General features: G+C 34.8%; 1 protein-coding gene across 1 annotated transcript; it reads left to right on the forward strand.

Moving 5' to 3' along the window:
• Positions 1–1,600: 1,600 nt before the first annotated feature.
• On the forward strand, positions 1,601–24,257 carry LOC127856084 (solute carrier family 28 member 3-like). The gene is made up of 13 exons (XM_052392075.1): positions 1,601–1,792; positions 4,727–4,868; positions 11,250–11,490; positions 11,742–11,895; positions 12,339–12,533; positions 13,003–13,164; positions 15,155–15,280; positions 15,567–15,697; positions 17,803–17,977; positions 19,054–19,177; positions 20,211–20,356; positions 21,872–22,052; positions 23,708–24,257. The coding sequence occupies exons 1-13, from the start codon at positions 1,616–1,618 to the stop codon at positions 23,731–23,733; spliced, it is 1,980 nt and encodes a 659-aa protein (XP_052248035.1). The 5' UTR covers positions 1,601–1,615; the 3' UTR covers positions 23,734–24,257.
• The last annotated feature ends 834 nt before the right edge of the window (positions 24,258–25,091 follow it).

The following is a 25,091-nucleotide window of genomic DNA, read 5'->3' on the forward strand; positions in this document are numbered from 1 at the left end:
CACACAATTAATAAAAAGAAAAGGATGCCATTAAATTGCACATCAGTAGATTAAAAAACATTTTAAAACATAATATGGAGTAAATAGCATATCATAGTTATCATGTTTAAAATGGCTTTGATCAGAAGTTCACAATCGTGCTTGCATATGCATATACTCTTGTGTATGCAAATAATGCAAGGAATGGCGATGGTTATTTGGTTCGAGTATACTTAGACGCAAGATGTGAATATCATGAATGCAATAATATGTTATTTTAAGATTCACGCATTTTGTTTAATTTTCTTTATTTTTTATTAAATTTTTGATTGCCTAATTTGAATGAAATGTTTGCAATTATTATAATACATAAAGCACGCACGTGAACATTTTAATAATTAATTTCGTTGCAACCCATTCAAACATGCACATATTATAAATGATGTATGAAATGCAAGCTTTTGCAATGTTAGTTTGTTTGAAATAATAGGCTTAAACTATGAACAGGGTATAAGATCACGTGACTTTAGAGTGTTCATAAATCGATGTTAATGGATGTAAACACAAAGATAAGTGGGGCTTTTTCAAATAATTTTAAAACAATTTATTTAGGGAATTTTAACTAGTGTATAAAAACAGTTTTTAAGCTGCTTATGACAATGTAAAAACATCAGAATTACTTTATATTTTAAGCCTGCGTTCTTTGATCAAATTCGATGTGTAAAACAATCATATACACGGTTTTGCTGCACGCAACATAAGCGTTCGGAACCTAATTCAGTCGTATTCAATAATGTATTCTTAAATCTTAAGATATCGACACAAACTGCAAGAAAAACTGTCGTTTATGTACTAAAGATTTTTGCAAACATATTTCAATAACTTAAGATATTTGCAAAACTAAAATTCTTAACTGTGTGTTTCACTCTGTCCAGCCCTTGGGAAAACCCCTATGAACCCCGTTGATCATGCACCCTGTTAAACTAAAATTGCAATATGTTTAAACGTGCTTATTAATAAATAATTGTTCACCTTTAGTTTCTTAAATTACTAACATTTATATTATTCGAGTACCACTTTTAAAACATGGAGTGGTAAAATAATAGGTTTATTTAGGGTTAACGTTTTAATAATTACTAATATAATATTGATTTCTTTAAGTCCGAAAACAAACATTGTACAAACTTAATTATATTGGGTTCGAGAGGTCACCACGTAACCAAACAGCGCGGCCCTATTTCAGTACATTCATGGAAATAAGTTGACATTTCCATATAATTTTCACCTTCGAATGTCGATTGAGATATTTCTTGTTAACATTCAATCCATTTAGTGTATTGTCCCTCTCTGTTTTATACAAGGTTTTATGAATGACTATTCTTTAGACATTCAATTGAAAAACACTCCAGCTGGGCTAGTAAAGGCACTGCAAATTTAGTTTGAATCAAAGCAATATCATTGGACTATAATGAAAATAAACGCTTATGCCTATACAATTGTAAACGAAATACTTTTATCGCCAAGATCCGTTATTAGGCTCAGAGGAAATCGAGGGATATGTCCGCACCGTAAATTAATCAGCAATGATATCAAGGTTACACTGCACCTGAGGTGTTCGGTCAAATTGGAGCTAGCCATGACGGACACAATTCAATTGAAATATAATAAACGTTGTAATGAATTAGGGGAAAGTGAAGATGTAAATGGAAAATTGAACATTGCATTCAAGGCAGATGTTGAGACCACTGTAGACGGAAAATTTGGATACGATTCCAATGCGACTCTGACCGAAAAGAAAGGGTTGCCAGAACAGGTTTGTTCAATAGCTTCAGTTAAATGTGCATATATTTGGGATATACGAATATGTTTTTTCTTCGTTACTTATCAATGACATTTTATTGTTTTTATCAAAACTGAATAATAATTTCTACAAGTCTTTGCGTTTTACAAAACATTTATCAAGCAAATGCTGTTAAGTCATTCCCGACAAGACCTGTCACTATACGCCTTGAGCGCACAACTTAATATACAGTAGGGGAATACCGATATATATGAAGAATAACGATACATATCATATTATTTTTCACAATAAACATTTATTAAGAAAAATAAGTATTATATGTTATATATCTTATAATCATTGTGAAAATCAAACGCTTTACGATTTTTGTTACAACACTTTGAATTGGAAACGCATTAGTAACATTAACCCATTTATGCCTAGCGTCTAGAAAAAAGGCCTTGGCAAACAGCGTAGGCCCAGATGAGACGCCGCATGATGCGGCGTCTCATCAGGGTCTGTGCTGTTTGCTTAAAGAAATTTATGCAAGAAATAATCTTAATATAGAAATAAATATACTAGACATCCCTATTTTTTTGGAAATAAATTGATCCAATTTAGAAGGAGGGGAGAGTCCACTAGGCATAAATGGGTTAAAACCCATATCATTCTGACGTTCCCTCGACTTATTTGAATTACGTATTACCACTTAAGCTTACATGATACTAAAGTGATTCTATGAAAAAGCAATAGACGAAGTGTTAAAATATAATCGCTTTAATATATGAGGGCTTCTCTGCGTATAAAGATGGCCCCCTTTGTCAAGGGTACGTTAACATACGGCATGTACAACTTGGCACTTTTTACGTAAAAGGCGAACATCTACATGTATACCCGCTTTCTTGACGTGAATATGAGCAGATAATAATATAAATATATTTATTGGCTTATACAGCTGTTAATACACTAACTTTTATCAATGTATAAGGTCTTTATCATCTTCAAAAGGGACACGATTTTTTATCCCGATAAAACGGTATTGATGAATCATTAAGGACTACTCCTAACGTAAAACGCATATGCGATGTATGCTAAATACAGGTATATAGGAGCGCATGCATTAATATATATTTATCAGTTATTTTTCATTTTTAATATCGTTATATCTTATATTGCTAATAGGAGGATTATGGACCAATTTATTTCGTTCTGTCAATTATGAAAGTCAACATGCAAAGAAACGTTAAAACACTTAGTTTATTCTCACATTCAGTTGATTATTGGATAATAAATAACACAAGAATTTAGTAACTTATATGCATTACTACTACTGTTCTGTTACCGGAATTAGGTATTGAGTTTAAACATTAAAACAAACTAATAATAATATTCCGGTTAAACGGTAAAACGTGAGGTCACCACACTATATTTAATTGGCAATTTATTATTTTAAAAAATAATTTGAAAACTGTGTATCAAGTTGATCAATCGCACGAAGGTATATTAATTGCACACCATCTATTCAAACCATGTTATTTAGTTTAGTATGAACAATTTACTCGCATTAAAATTTGCGATGTTTACTCAGCAAAAATTCATAGTTCAAATATACGTTTAGATCTTCAAACATTTACTGTCCCATAACGTTAAAGTACATATTAAGCCAGTTTTTAAAGCTGTAATGAGTGCTAGAATGAAGGCGGATGAATAATCAACTAACGCTGATAGTAAGATTACGCCTCTTAACAGTAATGATTGTCGACCGCGGAGATGAAATGGTCCGATACAAAATGTTCTCTAAATGTTATCGACTGTCCCAATGCTCCCACCATTAGCCTCCATTTCTATTGATGTGTTTGCAATATTTAAACTGGGTGCATACCCAATGACTAATTTTGATCGTTGGTTATCAACCATTTCGGCCAATGTACTCAAAATGTGAACTCAGTATTTCTATTGGTATTTACATACGTCAAAGTGGACAACTCAAGAACTTGGATGTTAAACCGCTTGAACAACTTGTAATTTACATCGACAAATCCAAATGCCCTGTCAGAGATGCGACAAGAAAGCCTTCAGGGTGACTAAGGCATCCGCGATCAGTAAACTAATATAAGCACATCCGATGTGCTAGTTAGAATGTCACTGAATGAGTTTTAACTTGTTTCAATGTATAAAGCAAAAAATGTTGTTGTTTTTTTACATTAACTGTAAAATGTTTTGTCATGAAAGCAAAATAACAAATAGTATCTTTTGTCTACACTTCGTAAATATTAAAAGAAATTGTTAACGTTGAACAGTCATATTAATATAAAGTATTGTGTTGCATTTCATTCTCTTAAATTAGCTCACATAATTAATTTATTGATGTAATCGTTGGAACGAGCACGTAGAAAACATACCACTGTGTCAGAATGGTACCTTTCTGCTCATAACAACGCGAAATATCCTTCTTATATCAACACACTCCTATTTAGGGATTTATCCGAAGTAAACTTCGAGCATTTATCATTATTATTGCATTTCACCTTGTTGTTTGCACAAGAGAAAACAGGGCGTTTGGAGCCTTGTCCTTAACAATAAAAGGGCAGTTATACTAATAACACAATCCATTTACACAAATACGTATGGAAGTGTAAGAATCCATGCTAGTGCTCATTCTTTTAACTTAATTTACCTTCAAAGTACAAAACAATTAGCGAAATACAGGTTACGAAAACAACATGTCCGTCGTCCTAACCGATTTTTAAAAATACGTGTTATTTTAATTAAACGGGTTACGAAAGCTTGCGTTAATAGGATTAGTTTACGAAAAATAAACTATTGAATTGAACATGTAACGTAAACTAAATCTCTGCTTGCTAAAACATGTAAGGAAACCTATTGACTAGAACAGATTACGAAATCTGAACGTTGATCGTTCAATGTTGAATTACTAATTCAGGTTACTGAATTTCTGTTATGAAGGAACATGTAACGGCCGGAGACGACGTGACTCGGTATGAAGACGACAGTGATGAAGAGGACGAGGAAGAATACAGCAGATATGCGCGATTCGTGAACAACATCCAGTCCAGTGTGGGGTTGGCGTTTAAACAGCACTCAACTGGTAAGATAATTACACTTAATGATCAAAATGGTCGATCTTGTAAACATGTTTAAACTTCCCTTTGACGGATCAACTATCAAACGTTTGAAAAACATTAAAAATATGACAGTGCATGCATAAAAAGCTGCTTCGAACATACAGTGTATTAAAAGCTATTCTAAATATGGAGTACCTACAATGGCCTGTCTACCATGTATGTGCAAATATGTGTGCAATGTTTACAACTGATGCAAATCTAAATTATTATTTTTCATATTTATTGCTCTGTGAATGCACTTGTCGGTAATATTATATGTTTTTATTCAACGACAATAAAGTCAACATTTTGCAGGTAGAACAAATAGTGTTAGTGAATTGATTTTCATCGAACCCATTATCACTGGCTTCTTTGAGCGGTAATTTTTTTCATTGGGTTGCAGACACATAAGGGACTCTGACATTGATTTGAAAAGCATATCTTCTAACCTTACACACAAATTGTTGAATGTAAAATGAAATATCCAGAATACATTTACTTTTGCAGTTTTCCGTCATTGATTTTAGTTGTTTTTGATGTGTTTTGTACGAGAAAGCCTAGATTTCGTTTCTGATTAATATGTATTAGTTTTAATTATTTAATCGACATTCTATATTAATACTTAGAAAAGGTAATACGCATTTCAAACAGCTAAGATAAAAAAAACAGGGAGCATGGAGAATGTCGCAATCGTTATTTTATACATATAATTATAAATAAGAATATGTTTGCTGTTTATACCAACATAATTAATTTTATTATTAAGATTACGATCAAACAAAATATTGAGTAAATGATATGAACGATTAAGGCAAAAAATCGAAGCAAAGCTTTAATTATCTTAATAAGGTTTTATACAAACATAGTGTCCTTAACAATGTAAATATTTGGAAAGTAGAATACACTTGAGGACTATAAAATACTAGTTTATGTAAATAATTAATTTCCTATATTGAAAACCCATTCATCAAACAATAGCGATAAGAAGAATGTGTATTTGATTACATACGAAATGTGGTTCAAACGTGTCCACACACTTATTTCAGCTAATCAAGTAAGAATGTACTGATTCAGCAATAAAAAGAATATTTGCTGGTCACAACATAATTAATCATTTGCAACAAATAGACCCAGGTTGCCGATTGTTGGCACAATGACTTTTGTTTTAAAGTGAAGGTCATATTTCAAGATTAAATGTTTAACATAGCACCCAACGGCCTATCCGAAGCTTCTTCAGGCATTAAAGGGTTTCAAAATAACTTGGCACACATGTTACGCTATGTATAACGATGTGTTGCACCCAAAATCCAGATATGTAGGTTATAATTCAATGTCAAATGTCTATATAAGCATTTCAATGCTAAAATGGGTCTTTTTTAAGCTATATGTGATTTAAATTAAATATCACTTGTTTAAGCTAAATTTTACTTAGCTATCAAATGAGTAAACAAATATCTTATTACACATGTTAACCTTTATCAGACGATGTGTCTTGCAAAAAAACAAGGGTAGCTAACTTGAAGGTCAATGACATAATTAAAGGTTATGATGCTCCCATTTAGGACAAGTTAATAGTTTGCAAATCAAAGGTCAAACTATAGCACATTGTTGCTCATATACTACTTATGTTCCTCCAGGTTCTAACCTGCATATGCATTGAAGAATTAAGGAATAAATTGCCACCCGTGATTAAATATATATTAAAGATATATTAAGGATATAATAAAGACGGGGCTATGTTTCACATAATAACCAAATTGCTACGTGTAAGACAATTTCAATTCCTTAATATGTCGCAAACATGAGGTAAAATGTCGCAAATAAGATTTTACTTGAACGATCAGTGTGCGTCTTCCCTACTCTAAATCTCCCATGCATTGATGGCTGTTGAAACAACTGGGCACTACTGTACACCAACCGGTAATCCATTAGGTTTCATTGAAGAACCAGATGGTCATCTTCTTTGAAAAGTTCATACTATTAGTTCAAATGTCAACAATTGTTAACTTTATTGCCTTATGCAGTAAGAATTTCCAAACAAGTCAGCACAGATTCTTATTTATGTCAGGTCAGGTATTAAGCACAAAAACCCGATGGCTACTGTATGTCGAAAGGTAAAGTAAATACACGGTCTTATTAATTTTTCTGAACTTGCCTTTCTGAAAGATTACAACGATTAAGGAAGTGCACATCAGACGCTTATCAAGAAAATGTAGAGTACACATTTCTAATTTTATTAAATCATAGGTATAAGTACACGCAAATATGCAATGTCAATGGATAAATATATGCTAATCTTCTATTTGCATTGCACGCCCACATCGGTCTTTTTATACTGTTCATATTGCATTTATGCATTATTAGGGATGCTGATGATTTTCGTCGTAGTTTTGTGACAATATTAGTAATACAAGTATAAAATAAGACACAATACATTCAACTTAGATAGTGTTTGCATTTGTGTGCTGTTTCCGTTTTGCGCCCTTTACATGCATGATGTGACATAAAAATAGTATAAAGAAGTTAAAGAACAATCATGTTTACAACTAATAAATACGTTTGTTTGCCAAATGTTCTGCATACTATCCGAAAATTTTCTTAAAATATTATTCTGTGAAAATTAGTAAATCTTTCATGTACAGGTAATATGATATATGGTAGAGTAATTAGTGCATTAACAGTACATATATGTGAGCAACCAACAATAATGTTTCGTTTTCACCATGCCGTTTGATTTATTATATTTAATAAACAAGAGTGCAATTATTGACAAAAAGGCGATTATGGCCCTAAAAGCTCTGACAATAAATATTGAAATATCACCACTAAATAATTTTCATTAATTTTTTATAGATAACTTTTGTAGACAAGTATTCCTATTTCTGACGCATAACGTATTAAAACGGTTGACTGATGTTGGAAATAAACCAATTACTGCCTTGTTTAATGACATTACAGTACACTATTCAATATCAAATTCGAAATGTAAAGGAACAATGCAAACAAATGATATAAAATATGGCTTAAAGGGACCCTCAACCACGAATGACGCAAACAAGAAAAGTTCTAAAATACCGAACTTTTTACAATTATTAGTTTATATTGATTAAAATTTCACGACTGGCATATTACATTAATTGAAAAAAGTTCATATTTTCAGTATATTAGGTAATAAAATTTCGCGATATGAAATCGAAAGTACATCGCGAAAATAGGTGATATAACGATATACACACTATAAATAACGCAAGTAGAATGATCATTATATATATATATATATATATATATATATAATATATACAATTTACTACGCATGCACAATTTGCATTCCTGGGTTTACCGCGTGACGATGATGATCTATCTACTTGCGTTATTTATAGTTAACTGGTAGTTACCTGGTACACATACCCAGTAAAATGTTATAACCGAATATATGAAAATATGAAAACTTAACAACTTTTTTCAAGTAATATACCAGTCGTATTATTTTAATCAATATAAACTAATAGTTGTAAAAAATAATTGTATTTTAGAACTTTTCTTTTTTCGTCATTCGTGGTTGAGGGTCTCTTTAAAGACGCGTGTGCAATTTCTCGAGGTTGAATGATAAATGATGTTTCTGTCACAACTGTTTGTTTTTCGATGGCGTTTATTCATTTTGATGGTGCCCTCATTAAATATTCAATTACCGCTACAAAATAACAAATACCACATGTAAGTCAAAGTGAAACATACTGAATACATTCGAAAAATAATATGATAAAACTGTTCAACAAATGTCGAATGGATTTTGAAATCAAAGACTAGTAGCCAATGATCTATAAGTCTTTTTTGCAAGAAAAAGAGGCAATAACTCAATATAAATAATTAAACGTACTCATTCAGCATGTAGATTTACGACCAAAATATAAGTTTGTCCTTTTAATGCCTATGGAAGTGATATAAGCAAATAAAAGACTTGAGTAAGCAGTGTTTTGAAGGTTAATACGGGATTTTTGGAAGAGAAAAGGCAACAACTCACGTTTATATTGGCATCTATAGAATGTTGTCTTTGATACTTAACATTGTATGGTAACACACGGCAGATGCAGGTTTGGCCCGGATTTAAAGAAAAATACATTTTTACCAAATCTACACATTTCATGACGCTTTTGCGGAATGCAACACAATTGTTTTGGGGTACCTTTCTTTAAAGTTACGTTACCGCAAATACTGAATTGCCAACTTGCATCAATAATAAGTAAACATGTAACGTTTAGAAAAACACAACAAAACATATGACAGAAATGATCCTCTTAGTATTAAGCAGTCATTTGGTTTAATATTTTACCTCCGACATACTTAACAGTTGCGTACATTAGATATGTTACATATTGTACAAATTAAAAGTTATGTCCAATATAGATTATCAGAAATTGTACACCGTAAAGATACTAGCCCGTTTATTCCCTGGTTAAATTTATGAAAAAAAGTATTTGATAATTATAAAATTTACCTAAAAACATAACATTTAACGTATTTAGCGGGTATCGGTTAATTAAAACTACGTCATTTCGTTAAAGATTTAATGTTACGGCAATGCACGAACGACATCATAAAAACAAGAAATTACATTTGACACCAACGGGGGTAAATAATGTTTTTAAAAAAATATGTATATAGATATATGTGTGTTAAAATGTTAGATATTTGCCACTCATACTCACTAGTAACAAGTTTTCAATATACATGAATACACCGTTCAATTTGCATCATGTAAAGTTGTGTTTTTCAGTTGTATGTTAATATTCCTCAATAGCGTCATTCTCTGTACATAACCCATCAAATTAAAATTACATGTAAATACTGTCATGCACTTCGCTTTTAATAGGGCTTTGTAGTACGTTTATTTTCAATGCACCCCTTACACTTTCTATCACTCACGTGTTTATCACACTAACGTACTCATGCCATTTATAATTATATTTTTATAATTAGATGTATTACTATTGTGATTTATTGAAGCTTTTCTGCAAAAAATAATACGGCTTATGCATAAAGCTCTTTGTTGTGTCAAATTGTCGGCCTTTCAGTATTCAGATAATCTTTACTTTGATGCTAATGACGCGTTTTTTTAAGATGCCAATAAATGTATTAATAAATTCTTTTTGCACTATAAAAAATATATTTTTGAAATATTATTTAGGTGTTTTTTTCGGAGTTTCGTTTCGATTAATTGACTAAACAAGCGTCGTTATCCATATGTTTTGCGTTACTGCAAAAACCTATAAAATACATTTTTTAAGATTTTTAGCTTTATAGCTGTTAAATGATTCCAAAGATGAAAATCTACTCAACTAGATATATTTACTTTCTCTTCATCTTCCATATAATCTCCTAAAAGATCGTCAAGATCAATATCACTCTCCCAAGAGTTCGGGTTTTTGTACGAGACATAATTCCAGCTCACAAAATTAATTTAAATCCAAACAACAATTTGTTTATATCTGATTTCAGTTAGAACAAGAAAAATAATGGAAGGCGTATAAAAAATACCATACTTATTTACCCATTTAAAACAATTAGCGTTAATTAATTTCGCGAGAATCTTTAATAAGTATAATCTGCTTGATGTTGCGGCTATTAAAATCAACACAACAATACATGCGTGAATGGTTTGTAACAAGTAATAAGTAACATGTCTAATCAAAATAATATGAGCGACTGAACCGGCAAATTTACGCCGATGATTACCACTTGTTTACACACACAAAAAAACAAACACACAAGAGCATTTAATTTTTTTATTTGTAACAATCAATCTCAACTTCAAACAATCAATTTAACAACAAAAAATGTGATAATCGTCTAAAAAAATTCATTAAGTAATTTATTTATCCGACATCGGCGAAGCGGGTATTCGCTACGTCTTTGGCTTTTGGAATCGCTGACTCGCAGAAGTTGGCAGTAGTGTAATGGCGGACAGTCACGTGACTGACAATATGGCGGCGGTCAATTTATCGATTCTGGAACGGTCTATAAACAGCTTTATTTTAACGCAACGCTTGTCTCTGATTACAAAATGCTTTAATTCACAGTGCACATCTATAAAGCAATAATTGCAAATGTTTTGAACAATTAAAACAGTCGAAATTCATTTAGATAATTTGCAACTCACTAGCGATTTCTATTAATCTGATCTTACGGAATAGATTCAGAGCAGAACTATTGCCTTGAAGAAAATTAAAATTGTGTGCCATACGTGTTTGTTAACGCTTGCATGCAGCGCTGTTTCGTTTGGAAATCAGTGACAAAACAGAGTAGCAAATACTTGCTTTTCTTCAATAAATTCTCCAAAAAATAATGACTTATGTTTTCAATTACAGCAATATGGACCGCATTTGGCATCCTAGTATCCGGTCTCTACACCGCCTACTTTCTTTACGCCATGATTAAATTCTTCGACCCCAAAGATGAGGCCATGGTACGGTTGCTATGGCTTAGCGTGCTCGTGGGGGTGCTCGTTATTTACATGGTGTTTTGGACCCGGCTCAGTAAGGCGTGCTTCGGAGAAGTGTCTTGCATGGAGAACTGCAGCCCCGCGACCACCAAGAGACTGAACAATGCGTGAGTGCAACGTTGAAATGGCGTTGAGTTTTTCAGTAAAGGGCGTTGTTTATCAATTAAATGTCAAACATATTCACATGAACAGCCGATCCAATTAAACAGAAAACGTATTTAACACTTTAAAACAAATTTGAGAAAACTTGCAGCTATCGATTCATCGTTACCACGGAATTTAAATTCAATATAGAACGAGGGAATTTATATAAGCAGACTTTGTAAAATTGGTATGGAACTAATCTTTTGTCATTTAGAATCTACTGGTTCTTTGTGATCGGCACGGTCATTTTCGTGCTAGTGTATGTGGTGGTAGAGGTGGCGATGAAGAGACCAGACAATCTGAGGTCGGCAGCGGGAGTCGCCGCCTTCATTCTTATCTTCTACGTCTTCTCCTACAGGCCCGCACAGGTAACGCTGGAAACAAGTTTTACTTATGTTTTACGATGCTTCTCTGAATTTGCATATACAACCGAATATATGAAAATATGATTATTGTCATGTTTGCTTATATGATCTACTTCAAGCGTCATTATTCATTATACATGTACTGTAAAATCATATTATATAAGAAGAGTGTATGCAGATAAGCTATTTATCCAATCCAATATTAAAAAATATATTATTGCACGGGTTTATGGTGTAATATGGCAAATGGTTGCTGGATTTCGATGCCGATTAGTCTTTTGTTTAAATGTAGTCTCTTCTAAACGAAAATCCAGTCCAGGCGGAAAGTGTCGTCCCTGATTAGCTTGTGAGGACTGCACAAACTTATCTGAGACGATACTTTACGCACATTATTAAACCCCGTTATCTCAGAGCGCGTCTCATTTAGTTACATCACTTGCCTGCAGGTTCAGTTCCGGCCGGTGTTCTGGGGCCTTGCACTGCAGTTTTACTTCGCCCTTCTCATCCTGCGTACCACGTGGGGCTATAAGGCCTTCCAGTGGCTAGGGGACCGGGTCAGTGAGTTCCTCGAGCACACGGACGCAGGCTCCAAGTTTGTGTTTGGGGCTGAGACATACACTATGCACTACTTCGCTTTTAAGGTACTTTTTCTTTAACGTTATTTTTTTCATATCATTTGACGATGTTTAAGTATTCAAATTAGTACACAGGCGTACTTTCCGAACATACATGGGATAATTATTCTACAATATACAATGCATTCCAATTCAAATGAATACCAGTAAAATATTACATATATACAAGGACACCGGTTGACGAATAATGTTAAATTGTTTGTGAGTTATACATGCTAAATGAAAACTAATAATTACAGATACGTTATGCCATGGGAACAGACGGGGCAAACGATTTGCAACGGAATAACATAGTCTTATTTATAAGGCGCGCAAAGAATTTAGAGTTACTTTTGATATGGGCTAAATGCTCCAAATATTACCAATATAAAAAAGGTGCTTAATATTTGAGAGCGTCAACAAGTTGGACTACGGAATAACATAATTGTTTCGATATTGACCAATGACAGAATCACTATATTTTTGTGTTTTCTAGGTGTTGACGGTCATAACGTTCTTTAGCTCGATTATTTCGATGCTCTACTACTTGGGGGCGATGCAGTTCGTAATCAGGAACATCGCCCGCTTCCTCGCTTTCTGTCTCGGCACCTCGCCAACAGAGAGTTTAAACGCGGCGGCAAACATTTTCATTGGTCAAGTAAGTCACGCAATAACGAATTTTGAATTACTAAATTTATTGTGGGATTTTGCCGCATAAATGGTTCAGTCTTATTAAATTAATTAATGTGCCTTCATTACTGTGCTCTTAATAACATAGATAACATAGGCGGATCCAAGGGGGGGGGGGGGGCGCGGACGCGGCGTACGCCCCCCCCCCCCCAAAAAAAAAAAATCGCCAAAGTAAAGTCGATTCACTTGATGTTTCACATTTAACTAGATCTAAATCACCTATTTAAACTCATTTTTATTCATTTTCGTGCACAACATTTCCCACTATTCACACTCACAGACAATCGCTAAATGTTTTAACTTAGTACTCTCTGTCGCCCGGTTTTTCAAGTCGAACTTTGCGATTCTGATGTATTCCTTTTTTGCACATTGATTCTCTTTCCGCTGCATTTTATGTCAACAAAGATGAATGCGTCAACGCCAAAACGCATTTCTCCCGGCTACATCCATCTGTATTACGTATAAACTATGCACTTTTTGTTTGGCATTATAAGAAGGTACTTTGATGAGAGTACATAAGGCGTGACATGCTCGAGAAGTGGTTGTCACGGCATTCAAAATCACTTAAATCGTGGAGCTTCCGTGGGGTTTCGCCACCTCGAACCCCCTAGCAGGGCTCTGTCCTGCACCCACCAGGGGCCCTAGCGACTCCCTGGACCCCCAGCAAATCTTTCAATATCTAGCCATCTAGCCCCCCCCCCCAACCAGAAATCCTGGATCCGCCCCTGAATACGATGTTTATATGGAAAATAATTGTTCAGATGTGTTTTGATATATTAGCTGAAGACGAGACCGTTAAGTAGGTCGTTTAATTGATACATAAGAAGTCACCTTATCGCAAACGGGAATGACATACAGTCGTATATAATTGTAGAGTATGTTCTCTTCAAGTCGAGCCTCTCTCGGTTAAAAGAGGGTTTTATGCATGTACAACCTCTATTGGTAATGTCTGACATTTAATCATATACCCGGGGGGGGGGGGGGGGTAACTTCCTATATACGGGTATATAGGGGTGTGCCAAAAATATATGGTGTGTTTTTCGACTAAAATTATAGATATGGGTATGGTTTTGAGCATCTAAGTATACATATGGGTATTGAAATCAGAAATTCGCTTGCATATAAATGCATATAGATTTGAACGTATCAGTATCAAAATAGGTATGATAAATTTCATTCTTGTATATAAATGGGTATCAAAAAGTAAATTGATTTCGCCCAGCTGTTTCCGCAATCACATAACCTGTAAATATACAGGTGTAACTTGGAACATTACTGTCTCTCCAGGGAGTAGAAACCAGACTGATAGAGATCTTGAACAAATTAATTAATTCTACCAGCATGATACAGTGGTATAATATCCCTGGGTACAATATGGTCATTATATTATGATCATGAGATCAATAAATTTTCTGATAAGCCATTTAGCCCAGCCAAGCACTGTATGTATGTACCTCTCACAGTGATCAACATTTTTTACCAAACTGAATACATGTGGACACCGAATTAAACTCTCTCATTGTGACATCTTGGATAAAAATATATGTTTCGTAGAAAATTTTGATTATGTGTGGAATCAAATTCTAGTATTGAAATGGGTTCAGTTTATCAAAATTCTTGTATTGAAATTGGTCCACTTTCTCAATGGTATCGTATACAAACGGGTCTGCTTAAAAAAAATCTTGTATCAAAATGGGTTGTTAGATGGGGCGTTACGTTACAAAGTGTCGTCAAAGATAAACCCGTAAAGTCCACACAGGCTAATCAGGGATGACATTTTCCGCCTAATCATGATTTTCGATAAGGAGAGACGACCTACTTACAACGAAAAATATGTCGTCACTGATTAGCCTGTGCGAACTGCACATACTAATCTAAGACAGCACTTTACGTACGTGCATTTAACCCCGTTTTCCCGAAATGATGTTCATTTCATATTGTGATTGGTTGCCTTTAAGAGTGAAGCGCCGCTGATGATACGACCATTCATTCAGGCGATGACCAAGTCTGAGTTGCATGCCGTGTGTACCGGGGGCTTTGCCACCATTGCTGGCTCGGTGATGGCTGCGTATATCAATATGGGAGTAAGAAAAACTCTACAGTTTGTTTGAAAATAAGTTTGTTGCTTTACTTATAAGACTTACACATTTAGTATGCAAAGCAGTAAAAAGGTTCATTATCTCGGTTATCTTGAAGTCATTTGATGTGAGCTCCAATTGAATTCGTAAGAAGTAAGTGTTTATTGATACTACTGATGAAGGCTATGATCGAAACATGTTAATTATTTAAAAAAAGTAACATGTTTGTATGGTATATTTATTTTATTTCTACTATATGGTAATATATCTGTATAAATAAATTTGCGATTAGGTTCCGCCAAATCATCTGCTGTCGGCATCAGTAATGAGCGCTCCCGCTGCCCTCGCCATGGCCAAACTGTTCTGGCCGGAAACAAAAAAGTCAAAAACACGTGCGGAAGACGTTTACAATGTGAAGAAAGGGTATAGAGTGTCAATAGTTCTTTATTGAGACGGGCTGCAGTAATTTGCTTATGTGACAACCGATGTTGCATGAGTAGCGGGGTTCTGTATAAGGAGCACATATACTGCTTTGCTATTTGAGCTAGCTTTTATAGCGACGCGGTAGAGTGTCTGCCTGATTTGGAACCGGGAGATCATGGGCTGAATCCCCATTGTGTTTGGGGATTTTTCTTGCTGGGTTACACATATGTCATCCTATTTCCACTTCATTAAATTTTTTATTCTTTGCCAAAAAAACAGTTATGCATACCTTAACGATTGGTCAATGACCTATATGCACGCTATCTGTATAAAAAGGGCCAGTTTACAGATAGAAAATAGACACATTCCAAAATTTTGCCACATATTAAAAAAATAAACAACCGTGTTGTTTCATTAACAAACGTTGAGAATTGTCGTAGAAAAGATACAATAATAAATATTTATTGTGCTAATGAGATATTATCAGTGAAACAAATTATCAAAAACTTTTTACAACAAGTTATAACGGTTGGAAAACATTGAACTAAATTTTTCAAATATATTTTTATGCAATTTGACCATAGCTGATTTCAACAATGCACACATTATAAACTCTGCGTTTTTATTGGCTTAAGATGTATCTCTAAATGCAAACATGAAAAAGATGCTTTCGTTTCCTTTTTAATAACATAATTAATCTCGAGTAATTAATCGCGACTACACAAAATAAAAGACATATATTTTATACTCGCTGTGCGCGTTTTATGCCCAATTAGTACACCTACCCTAAAAACAACTTTAAATAAACTTTGTATAATACACCTACCTTAAAGCAACATAAACTTTTTTCTGAGTGTGTCTGTGTGTTTAACCTAGATCTTTATGTACTTCTTGTAATGCTATTCCCTATTGGTAAACCTTAAAATCATATTTGACATTGACACTGTTTTAAACGTATTTTATTCACACCAACCATATAGCTATATAGTTTCTATGTACCATAACTAATATCGAAAAAATGTTAAACAGATATACTAGTTTTGTGTATTTAAAAACTGATATGTTATATGCAAAATATATCATGTTTCCGATGGAAAAAATGGAATTACAAAAAGATGGCGACGTCCATGCTGAGTCAGGTATTTTTAGCCTTTGTATAACCTTTATTACTTTTATTATTTGTTTAATGTCGCGCAATTTCCAGCTATACCAGCAAGATAAGCGTTTATTGCGTAAAATATTCGGTCTATATCTCGACTTTACTCGTTTAACAAATTCTTTTCGGTATCACACTACTATGACAATGCGTAGCGAGTAAAGTCGATATAAAGTCTGATTCTAGTGTCAACAATTAGACATAGTAACTTAAACAGGTTGGTTAAATGCGCAAGTCTGTACGCGTTTAAAGCAGCAAAGCACAACATCAAGACTTCCAGCCTGGGTTGTGCGGGTGTATGAAGCGTATCGACAATTATAGATGTCCCTGCATATATCCAATGCTCTATTATCTACCTCACCACACTTCATAAATTATCGCGTAGCTACTCCCAGCTACTCATCCATGGGATCAATGTCTTTTTTTCAATTTACGCATCTATCTTTAATTTATAAGATACATGTACTTCTAACATGCCTTTTTGAAATTATTAGTTATTTTTGTTCTTCAAGACCGGCCCCTTCTCTACTTCCATCACTGACCCTAACCCATTTCTAGTAAAAGCACACTCGAGCTGTACATTCGCCACTCACAGCACTAAGCACAACCAACTTAATTATTCTAGTGTTCTTACATTATATAAATGAGCGTCTATGATAATTTGGTTGAATGAATGTGCGTAAAGTGTTGTCCCAGATTAATGTGTGCACTCCGCACAGGCTAATCAGGGACGACACTTTCCGCTTAAACTGATTTTCAATTAAGAAAAGACTTCCTTTATTAAAAAACCGAAAAGGCGAAAATGGTTATCCCTGTGTAGCCTGTGCGGCTTATACAGGCTTGTCTGGGATGACACTCAACGCACATGCATTAGGTCCTATTTTCCCAGAGCGCAACTCCAATGATGTGTATTTCCTCCTGCATTGAGTCCACTTTTCTCCACACCCAGCACTGAGCACAACATCATCGAGGCTGCCAGCAACGGAGCCGCCGTGTCCATCAAGCTTATCGCCAACATCGCTGTCAATCTCATCGCCTTCATCGCCATCTTGCATTTCCTCGACGCGACCTTGACCTGGTTTGGACACAGAGTCAATATCAACGATCCTCCGCTTACTTTCTCGGTATAACAGTGCCTCCTTATAGAAGTTTGAATGTAGTTATTAATTTACGGTCTTAATCTTATCGTTTATTTAATTCAAATATGTATTGTTTAATTTCTTATTCGGTTTTATCCCATGGGTTTAATTAGTCCTCTATTGAATTGAATTTTGGGTTTTATTCGGTGGCACATTAATTCTGAATCCAGATGGTTTTGAAATTCTTCGGATTATTTTTCTGGAGTTTTGTCAAACGACTCTGCGAGAGCCGGGACATTTTAATGAAGCGCTCTTCATTGACCTCTCTACAATTATGTTTTTATTCAATTGCGCCTTTGGTCAGCCATTGAGGACATCTGGCTTATTATTTACTCTGTACCTTCGCGTTTTTTTCCCCAGTTAATCTTTTCATTCGTGTTATTTCCAGTTTATATGTTCTTACCTGTTATCCGTTATACCCGCGTGCCTAACGGATTTGCAATTGATGACAACAATGCCCTAAATGCTTCCATTTGATTAGTAACAACGTGTTATTTGCAATAAATCTGTTCCTACTTGTTATTTCCAATAAATCTGTTCCTACGTGTTATTTCCAATTAATCGGTTCCTACGTGTTATTTCCAATTAATCTGTTCCTACGAGTTATTTCCAATTAATATGTTCCTACGTGTTATTTCCAACTAATCTGTTCCTACGTGTTATTTCCAGTTAATCTGGTCCTATGTGTTATTTCCTATTAATCTGTTCCTACGTGTTATTTCCACTTAATCTGTTCCTACGTGTTATTTCCAAATAATTTGTTCCTACGTGTTATTTCCAATTAATCTGTTCCTACGTATTATTTCTAGTTAATCTGTTCCTACGTGTTCTTTCCAATTAATCTGCATCTAAGTGTTATTTCCAGGTAATCTGCTTATACGTGTTATTTCCAGTTAATCTGTTCCTGCGTTTTAACTCCAGTTAATCTGTTCATAAGTATTTTTTTTCCAGTTAACCTATTCCTCCGCGTTATTTAAATTGACCTGTACGTAAGTGTTTTCTCCAGTCAATCTGTTTTTACGTGTCAGTTCCAGTCAATCTGTTCTACGTGTTATTTCCAGTTAATCTGCTCCTACGTGTTCTACCCGATTGCGTGGCTCCTCGGCTCCACTATCGAGGACGTCTTCAAGGTGGCCAGTCTCATTGGAACGAAAACCTTCCTCAACGAGTTCGTGGCGTATACCGGTCAGTTTAGTTTTTGTTAGATGCCTCGTTGTGTGAGAACTGGGCTTCATACATGTGCGTTAAATTTCGTCCCAGATTAGCCTGTGCAGTCTGCACAGACTTATCCGAGACAACGCTTTCCGCCTAGACTGGGTTTTCGTTTATAAGAGGCCTCCTTTAGACGAAAAGTTCCATAAAAGCGGAAAGTCTGTCGCCTTTGATTAGCCTTTGCGGACTGCACAGGCTAATCTGGGACGAAACTTTGAAACCCTTGCATTAAGTCCAGTTTTCCCACTCCGAGGCTCTCATATGGGTAGTATTGCACTTTTGATTGGTAATAGCACGGATATGATTTGTCACTTGTCCGTATCGGCAGTATTTGTCCGAACGGCTGCTTTATTATCCCCCGCCATAGGTGGAGGGATATTGTTTTGGCTTTGTCCGTAAGCCGTCAGTCCGTCTTTCCGCCCATTGGCATTGTACGCCATCTGTTAATAACGGAGTTATGGCCCTTTGTATCTTGAAAAAATGCTTTTTAATATAAGCTTAGAGCTTTATCTCCATTAACACATGAGCCAGAGCCATGAAACCTGCTATAGTTGTTCTCAAACATCTGGGGGTTCTTCATATTCAACACACATAATCCTAGGGGCTAAGGTCAAGGTCACACATTAAAGTCAAAGGGCGTTGTCCATCCGTCCAGAAAACTTTTGTGTCCAGAAGCATATTGGCGGGGGATATCCATTCAACGAATTTGCTTGTTTTTTCACACGTGTCATGGCATAAAGTAGTGCATACAAACAAGTTCGATAAAAAGATACGACTTTTAGAAATTTAACAAAACTTAACATGTGCACATATTAACCTTTTAAACACACGTGAGTTCGGTATGATTTGTAACATTTTTTGGATGACTGGTTAAAAACAAAATATTCACTGTTTTAAAACTTGAAATATACTAGTAATATATTTCTATCTATATAAGATATTTCAATCTACCGGTATATAGGATATTTCTATCTATATAACACAAGATATATTATCTTTTTCATAGAACTTAGCGTTTACATCAAGAACAAGGGCACCTACGACGATTACATGGGGAACGCTACTGCCGCCAATGTCACGGTGCATGTGTCCTACAAGAACGATGATCTCATACTCGACAACAGCACCACACTGGTCGGCGGTCTGCTCTCTGTAAGTAACAGCTCGACAACAGCACCACACTGGTTGGCGGTCTGCTCTCTGTAAGTAACAGCCCGACAACAGCACCACACTGGTTGGCGGTCTGCTCTCTGTAAGTAACAGCTCGACTACAGCACCACACTGTTTGGCGGTCTGCTCTCTGTAGGTAACAGCGTAGATGAGCTTCAATTAGATGTGTTTTGTCTATGAAAACTATAATCGACGAGCTAAATCTTAACAACAGCACGCCACTGTTGATCTGTAGGCCAAGTATTAGGATGTTTGGCACGCCTTTATTTTAGTTTAAACCTATTTATTTTTAAATCGAGTGCATCGAAAGCCTCAGGATTATTTGAAATGCAATCGAGTCCGTTTCCTGGGCCTAGAACCAGTACTTGATGTATTCTGGGGATATCCTAAGAACGCTCACACAGTGGGAATCGAACCATGGACCTTCCGATCGCTAGGCGGACACCATATCCATTACGCCAGGGCACGCCTTTCAACCGGTTAAATACTCCCGCATGACAGTTAAAATGCTTAAACCCCAGCTTTGAGTAAACTTTTCTGTTTTGTATTGAATATTGGTCTCTGACAAGAAATAGAAGAGGGTGTTCCTGAAAATTCATCTGGTGATCTTGTTTGCAAAGTTTCATAATTCCTATATTTAGATTAGGTTTTATTCAGCAAAAAGTAATACTATAACAGCCGCGTAACTTTAACTTTATATGTCCCCAGTCTATACTGGGGGACATATTGTTTATGTCCTGTCTGTTTGTTTCTTGGTTTGTTTGTTTGCGTCAAACTTTAACATTGGCCATAACTTTTGCAATATTGAAGATAGCAACATGATATTTGGCATGCATGTGTATCTCATGGAGCTGCATATTTTGAGTGGTGAAAGGTCAAGGCCATCATTCAAGGTCAAAGGTCAAATATATCGGGGGGACATAGTGTTTCACAAAACATATCTTGTTTTTTTTTTCACAACAGTTAATGTAAGTGACTAGATCGTTTCAAAAAGATGATGTGAAAATATAGAGGATATGGGAGAAGCCCATTCTCAATTCAAAACATCCACATTAAATACACTTTTTTTTTCAAAAAACAATGGCATAGTACTAGTTTGTATGCAATATTCATGCGACCGCCTCCTTGACTAGAGCGATTATCAGAATATCCATAATTAGTAATCAGCTAATCTGGATAAATTAAATCTTGCAATAAACTGTCAATATCTATCCAAGAAAGTCCAGTAAAATTATTTGTAACCTTATGACCGTTTTTGCAATCAATAGTATAGATTTCATGGTTTTGACATTGTACAATAGGTTTGACGTAATGAAGCTACACTGGGTATAGCAATTATATGACCTGCGTCGTGCGAAAATGGGTCTATATGCAGTATATTTTTATATTAGCGTACAACAAACACCACCACGCCTCGCGAAAGAATGAATGGATTACAAGGTCTGTATATCGCACATGCAGAACTACTGAATGAATTGTTGTATTATTGTGTTACAGGACAGGTCAACTGTTATCGCGACGTATGCTCTGTGTGGCTTCTCCAATTTGTCGTCTATAGGAATCATGATAGGGGCTCTTGGGGCAATGGCCCCTAACCGGAAGGGCGCCATAACCCAGGTCGTTGTGAGGGCCATGATAGCCGGAAATGTGGCGTGCTTTATGACCGCCTGTATTGCTGGTATGTTGGCTCAAGTCACCTTCGTGGTGTCTGTATATTCAGGACTAGTATCCTCGCATGTGCTTGTATTGAAAAAGTTTAATCTTTAACAACGATGTTTTCGTTTACCACATCCGGGTTATTCTATAGAAAAAAAGAACTTATTTATACAAAGATGTATAATGTTTTCACAACACGAAAAATAAGTCAATTTACAATATACATTTGTAGATCGCGTGGTATTTGCATGTTATGTTGTTAAGATTAAGTAAGAATTCACATAACGTTTGCATCGGTTCTAATATGTCTTTAATACTCGGTCTCTTGCGCATAACAACTAAAACAGTGCTTTTCAATGCGATACACAATTCTCAGAAGAAAATTATTGTTTCGCATAAAACTTGAATAAATATTTCAAATAAATAAGCTAATAAAAAGTGAATGTCATATTGTGTTAAAGTCAGCAATTTTTAATTTAACTGGCAAAATTTATCATAACGCTCAGTAACTTGCTAAATAGAATCCATATGAACCGCGCTATGTGAAATACAAGTGCGAAAAGTGTCGTCCCTAATTAGCCTATGCAGTCCACACAGGCTAATCAGCGACGACACTTTCCGCTGTTATGATATTTTCCGTTTCAAGAAAGTCTCTTATTAGCAAAAAATAAGTTAGGCGTAAAATGTCGTCCCTGATTAGCCTGTGCGAACTGCACAGGCTAATCTGGGACGACACTTTACGCACATGCATTAAACCCCCTTTCCACAGAGCACGTACGTTGTCTATGTACAATCCGCATCTTAATTAATTAATATTATTAGAAATAAAGTATGAGTTTGGAAATATATGTTATTTTTTAAATTAATATTAAGGAGTCCTGGGGCCGTATTCTTTACTTAAGAATAAAGAATAAAGAAAATTCTTCATTCTGTTCTTTTCTATGAACGTTCTTAGGTCGATACTTTATCGGTATTCACCAACGCTTGTTAGCGTTCTTTATAAAGAATTATTTGTTATTAATGTAAGCGGCATTGGTACCCGGCAATTTCGCTCTAGCAGCCATCTTGGAATCTGTAAGAATTATTCTTAGTATGCTCAAGAGCATTCTTAGAATTCTAAAGAAAATTCTTTGTTCTTAAAAATTGTCTTTAGCAATATGTGTTGGTGAATTAGACTTAAGAATTTTGTCTTAGACTAAAGAATTTTCTTTATTCTTAAGTCTAAGAATTGCTAAAGAATTGTTGGTGAATACGGTCGTGGTATGTAATTCCTTATCCAAACTACAAACTCACATATGACATTGAAAGAATCTCATTCACCATAACACACCTCTGTTCATCATTTGCACATTTACATTTTATATGCTTTTTTTTTAAGAAACAGTTATTTTAAAGCAATTAATTGATTTGGGCCGTGCTCTGTGAAAAGGCGGTTTAATGCATGTGCGTTAAGTATCGTCCCAGGTTAGCATGTGCAGTCCGCACAGGCTAATGAGGACCGACACTTTCCGCCTAAACTTTTGCTAATGATACTCTCTTTAAACGGAAAATATCATAAAAGCGGAAAGTGTCGTCCCTGATTTGCCTGTGCGGACTGCACTTTATCACAATCTGGGACGATACTTTACGCACATGCATTAAACCCCCTTTTCAGAGAGAACGGTTCATTTATTTCAGGACTTCTGTATGACGGGAATGAGTGACTCGTGTGTCTCAAAACAGTTTGCCTTAACCTGGACAGACTATGGGCCAAGAAATAGAATGCAATAGAGCGGAGAATTATCACATTATTTGCATATGAATACTTAGTTGTGTAGGACTGAATAGTGTGGTTCAGGGAGATGCTGTATGTGTCACTTTCAATTTTGACATCGAAGTTTTTCATGTTTAGTATTAATTTGACTTGTACTTATCATATATCAATAGGTTAACATTTTGATGTTTCCATGAATTCCCAATTGTGTTATCTCTTATTATTTGGAATTCATACACCAGAACATCTAAATTTTTGTTGCATGTTGTATAGCCCGAAATATTTATTTTTATTGTATTTAAATGATGCATTGACTCGTTGTGATATTAAATGATTACTATCATTATTTTAATATCTTGTGCTCATGTTTGTAATATCGTTTTACGTTATATTATCGAGTATTTTTACTGCATAATGCTTGTTATTTTTCTCAGATCTGAAAATATTTTGTTAACATTAAAATATCTCCACGTGCGTTAATAATTTTACAAAAAAAAAACTTTTTTAATTACATGTTTGCCTTGGTGGAAACTGTTTTAAGTTTATAAATACTTTATTATGAACAAAGGCATATTTTGTAGTTATTCTTCTCATTTGTCCTGTGCTCTTCAATTTCATAACTTGTTTATATACTATTTTAGTAAAATATACATGTATATTTTTTTTAATTGTGCTCATTTAATCTTATAATCAGTTTGCAGCTCATTTAAACCAACTACTAATTACATGCACATTGGTTTCTTGCAAGGAATACTTGATCTTTAATAATTTGGTCCGATTTTAAAATTAACTTATTTTTCCAAAGTACTAAACATAAATTAAGCGAATATAGAAAAAAACAATATAAGACATATAATATAACCAACGTTTTGTAACTGAGTAATTAAGCGAGGAAATTAAAAAGATATGAAACGTTCCTTATGGGCTTTGATATATGAAATGATAACATTAACTCTTATATGGGTGACACATTGTTGATTTTGCTATTATTTCCTGTTGGCATGGCTGTTTTAGGCAAGTCACTTGCAAGAGTACAATTCCATTTAGATAACTTACGTTTGTAAGGGGAATAGCTGCTATCATTGCAAAAACGAAATTATTCTCTTTTGGAAATTGGTAATATTAAAAGTAAAGGAATAATGAGCATACAACAATCACTATATCGATGTGGTTTATCACGTAAACTTTTTACGCACGGTGTTGAATTAGACCGAACCATTCAAATCTGAACAGGGACATTTCGTGGGTAAGGCGATTTGGGCCATGAATACATTTTTGCTTAAATGAAATTAATTTAACATAAAACCA

The sequence above is a fragment of the Dreissena polymorpha genome, chromosome 13 (genome assembly GCF_020536995.1).
Source record: "Dreissena polymorpha isolate Duluth1 chromosome 13, UMN_Dpol_1.0, whole genome shotgun sequence".
In the NCBI taxonomy this organism is placed as follows: Eukaryota; Metazoa; Mollusca; class Bivalvia; order Myida; family Dreissenidae; genus Dreissena; species Dreissena polymorpha.

Bases quoted from the DNA above. Each gene is read 5' to 3' on its own strand.
- LOC127856084 (XM_052392075.1), top strand. From the start codon at position 1,616: ATGACGGACACAATTCAATTGAAATATAATAAACGTTGTAATGAATTA. The intron at 11,896-12,338 runs GTAACGCTGGAA...ACTTGCCTGCAG, and splicing joins TCTCCTACAGGCCCGCACAG to GTTCAGTTCCGGCCGGTGTT. The intron at 12,534-13,002 runs GTACTTTTTCTT...TGTGTTTTCTAG, and splicing joins TGCACTACTTCGCTTTTAAG to GTGTTGACGGTCATAACGTT.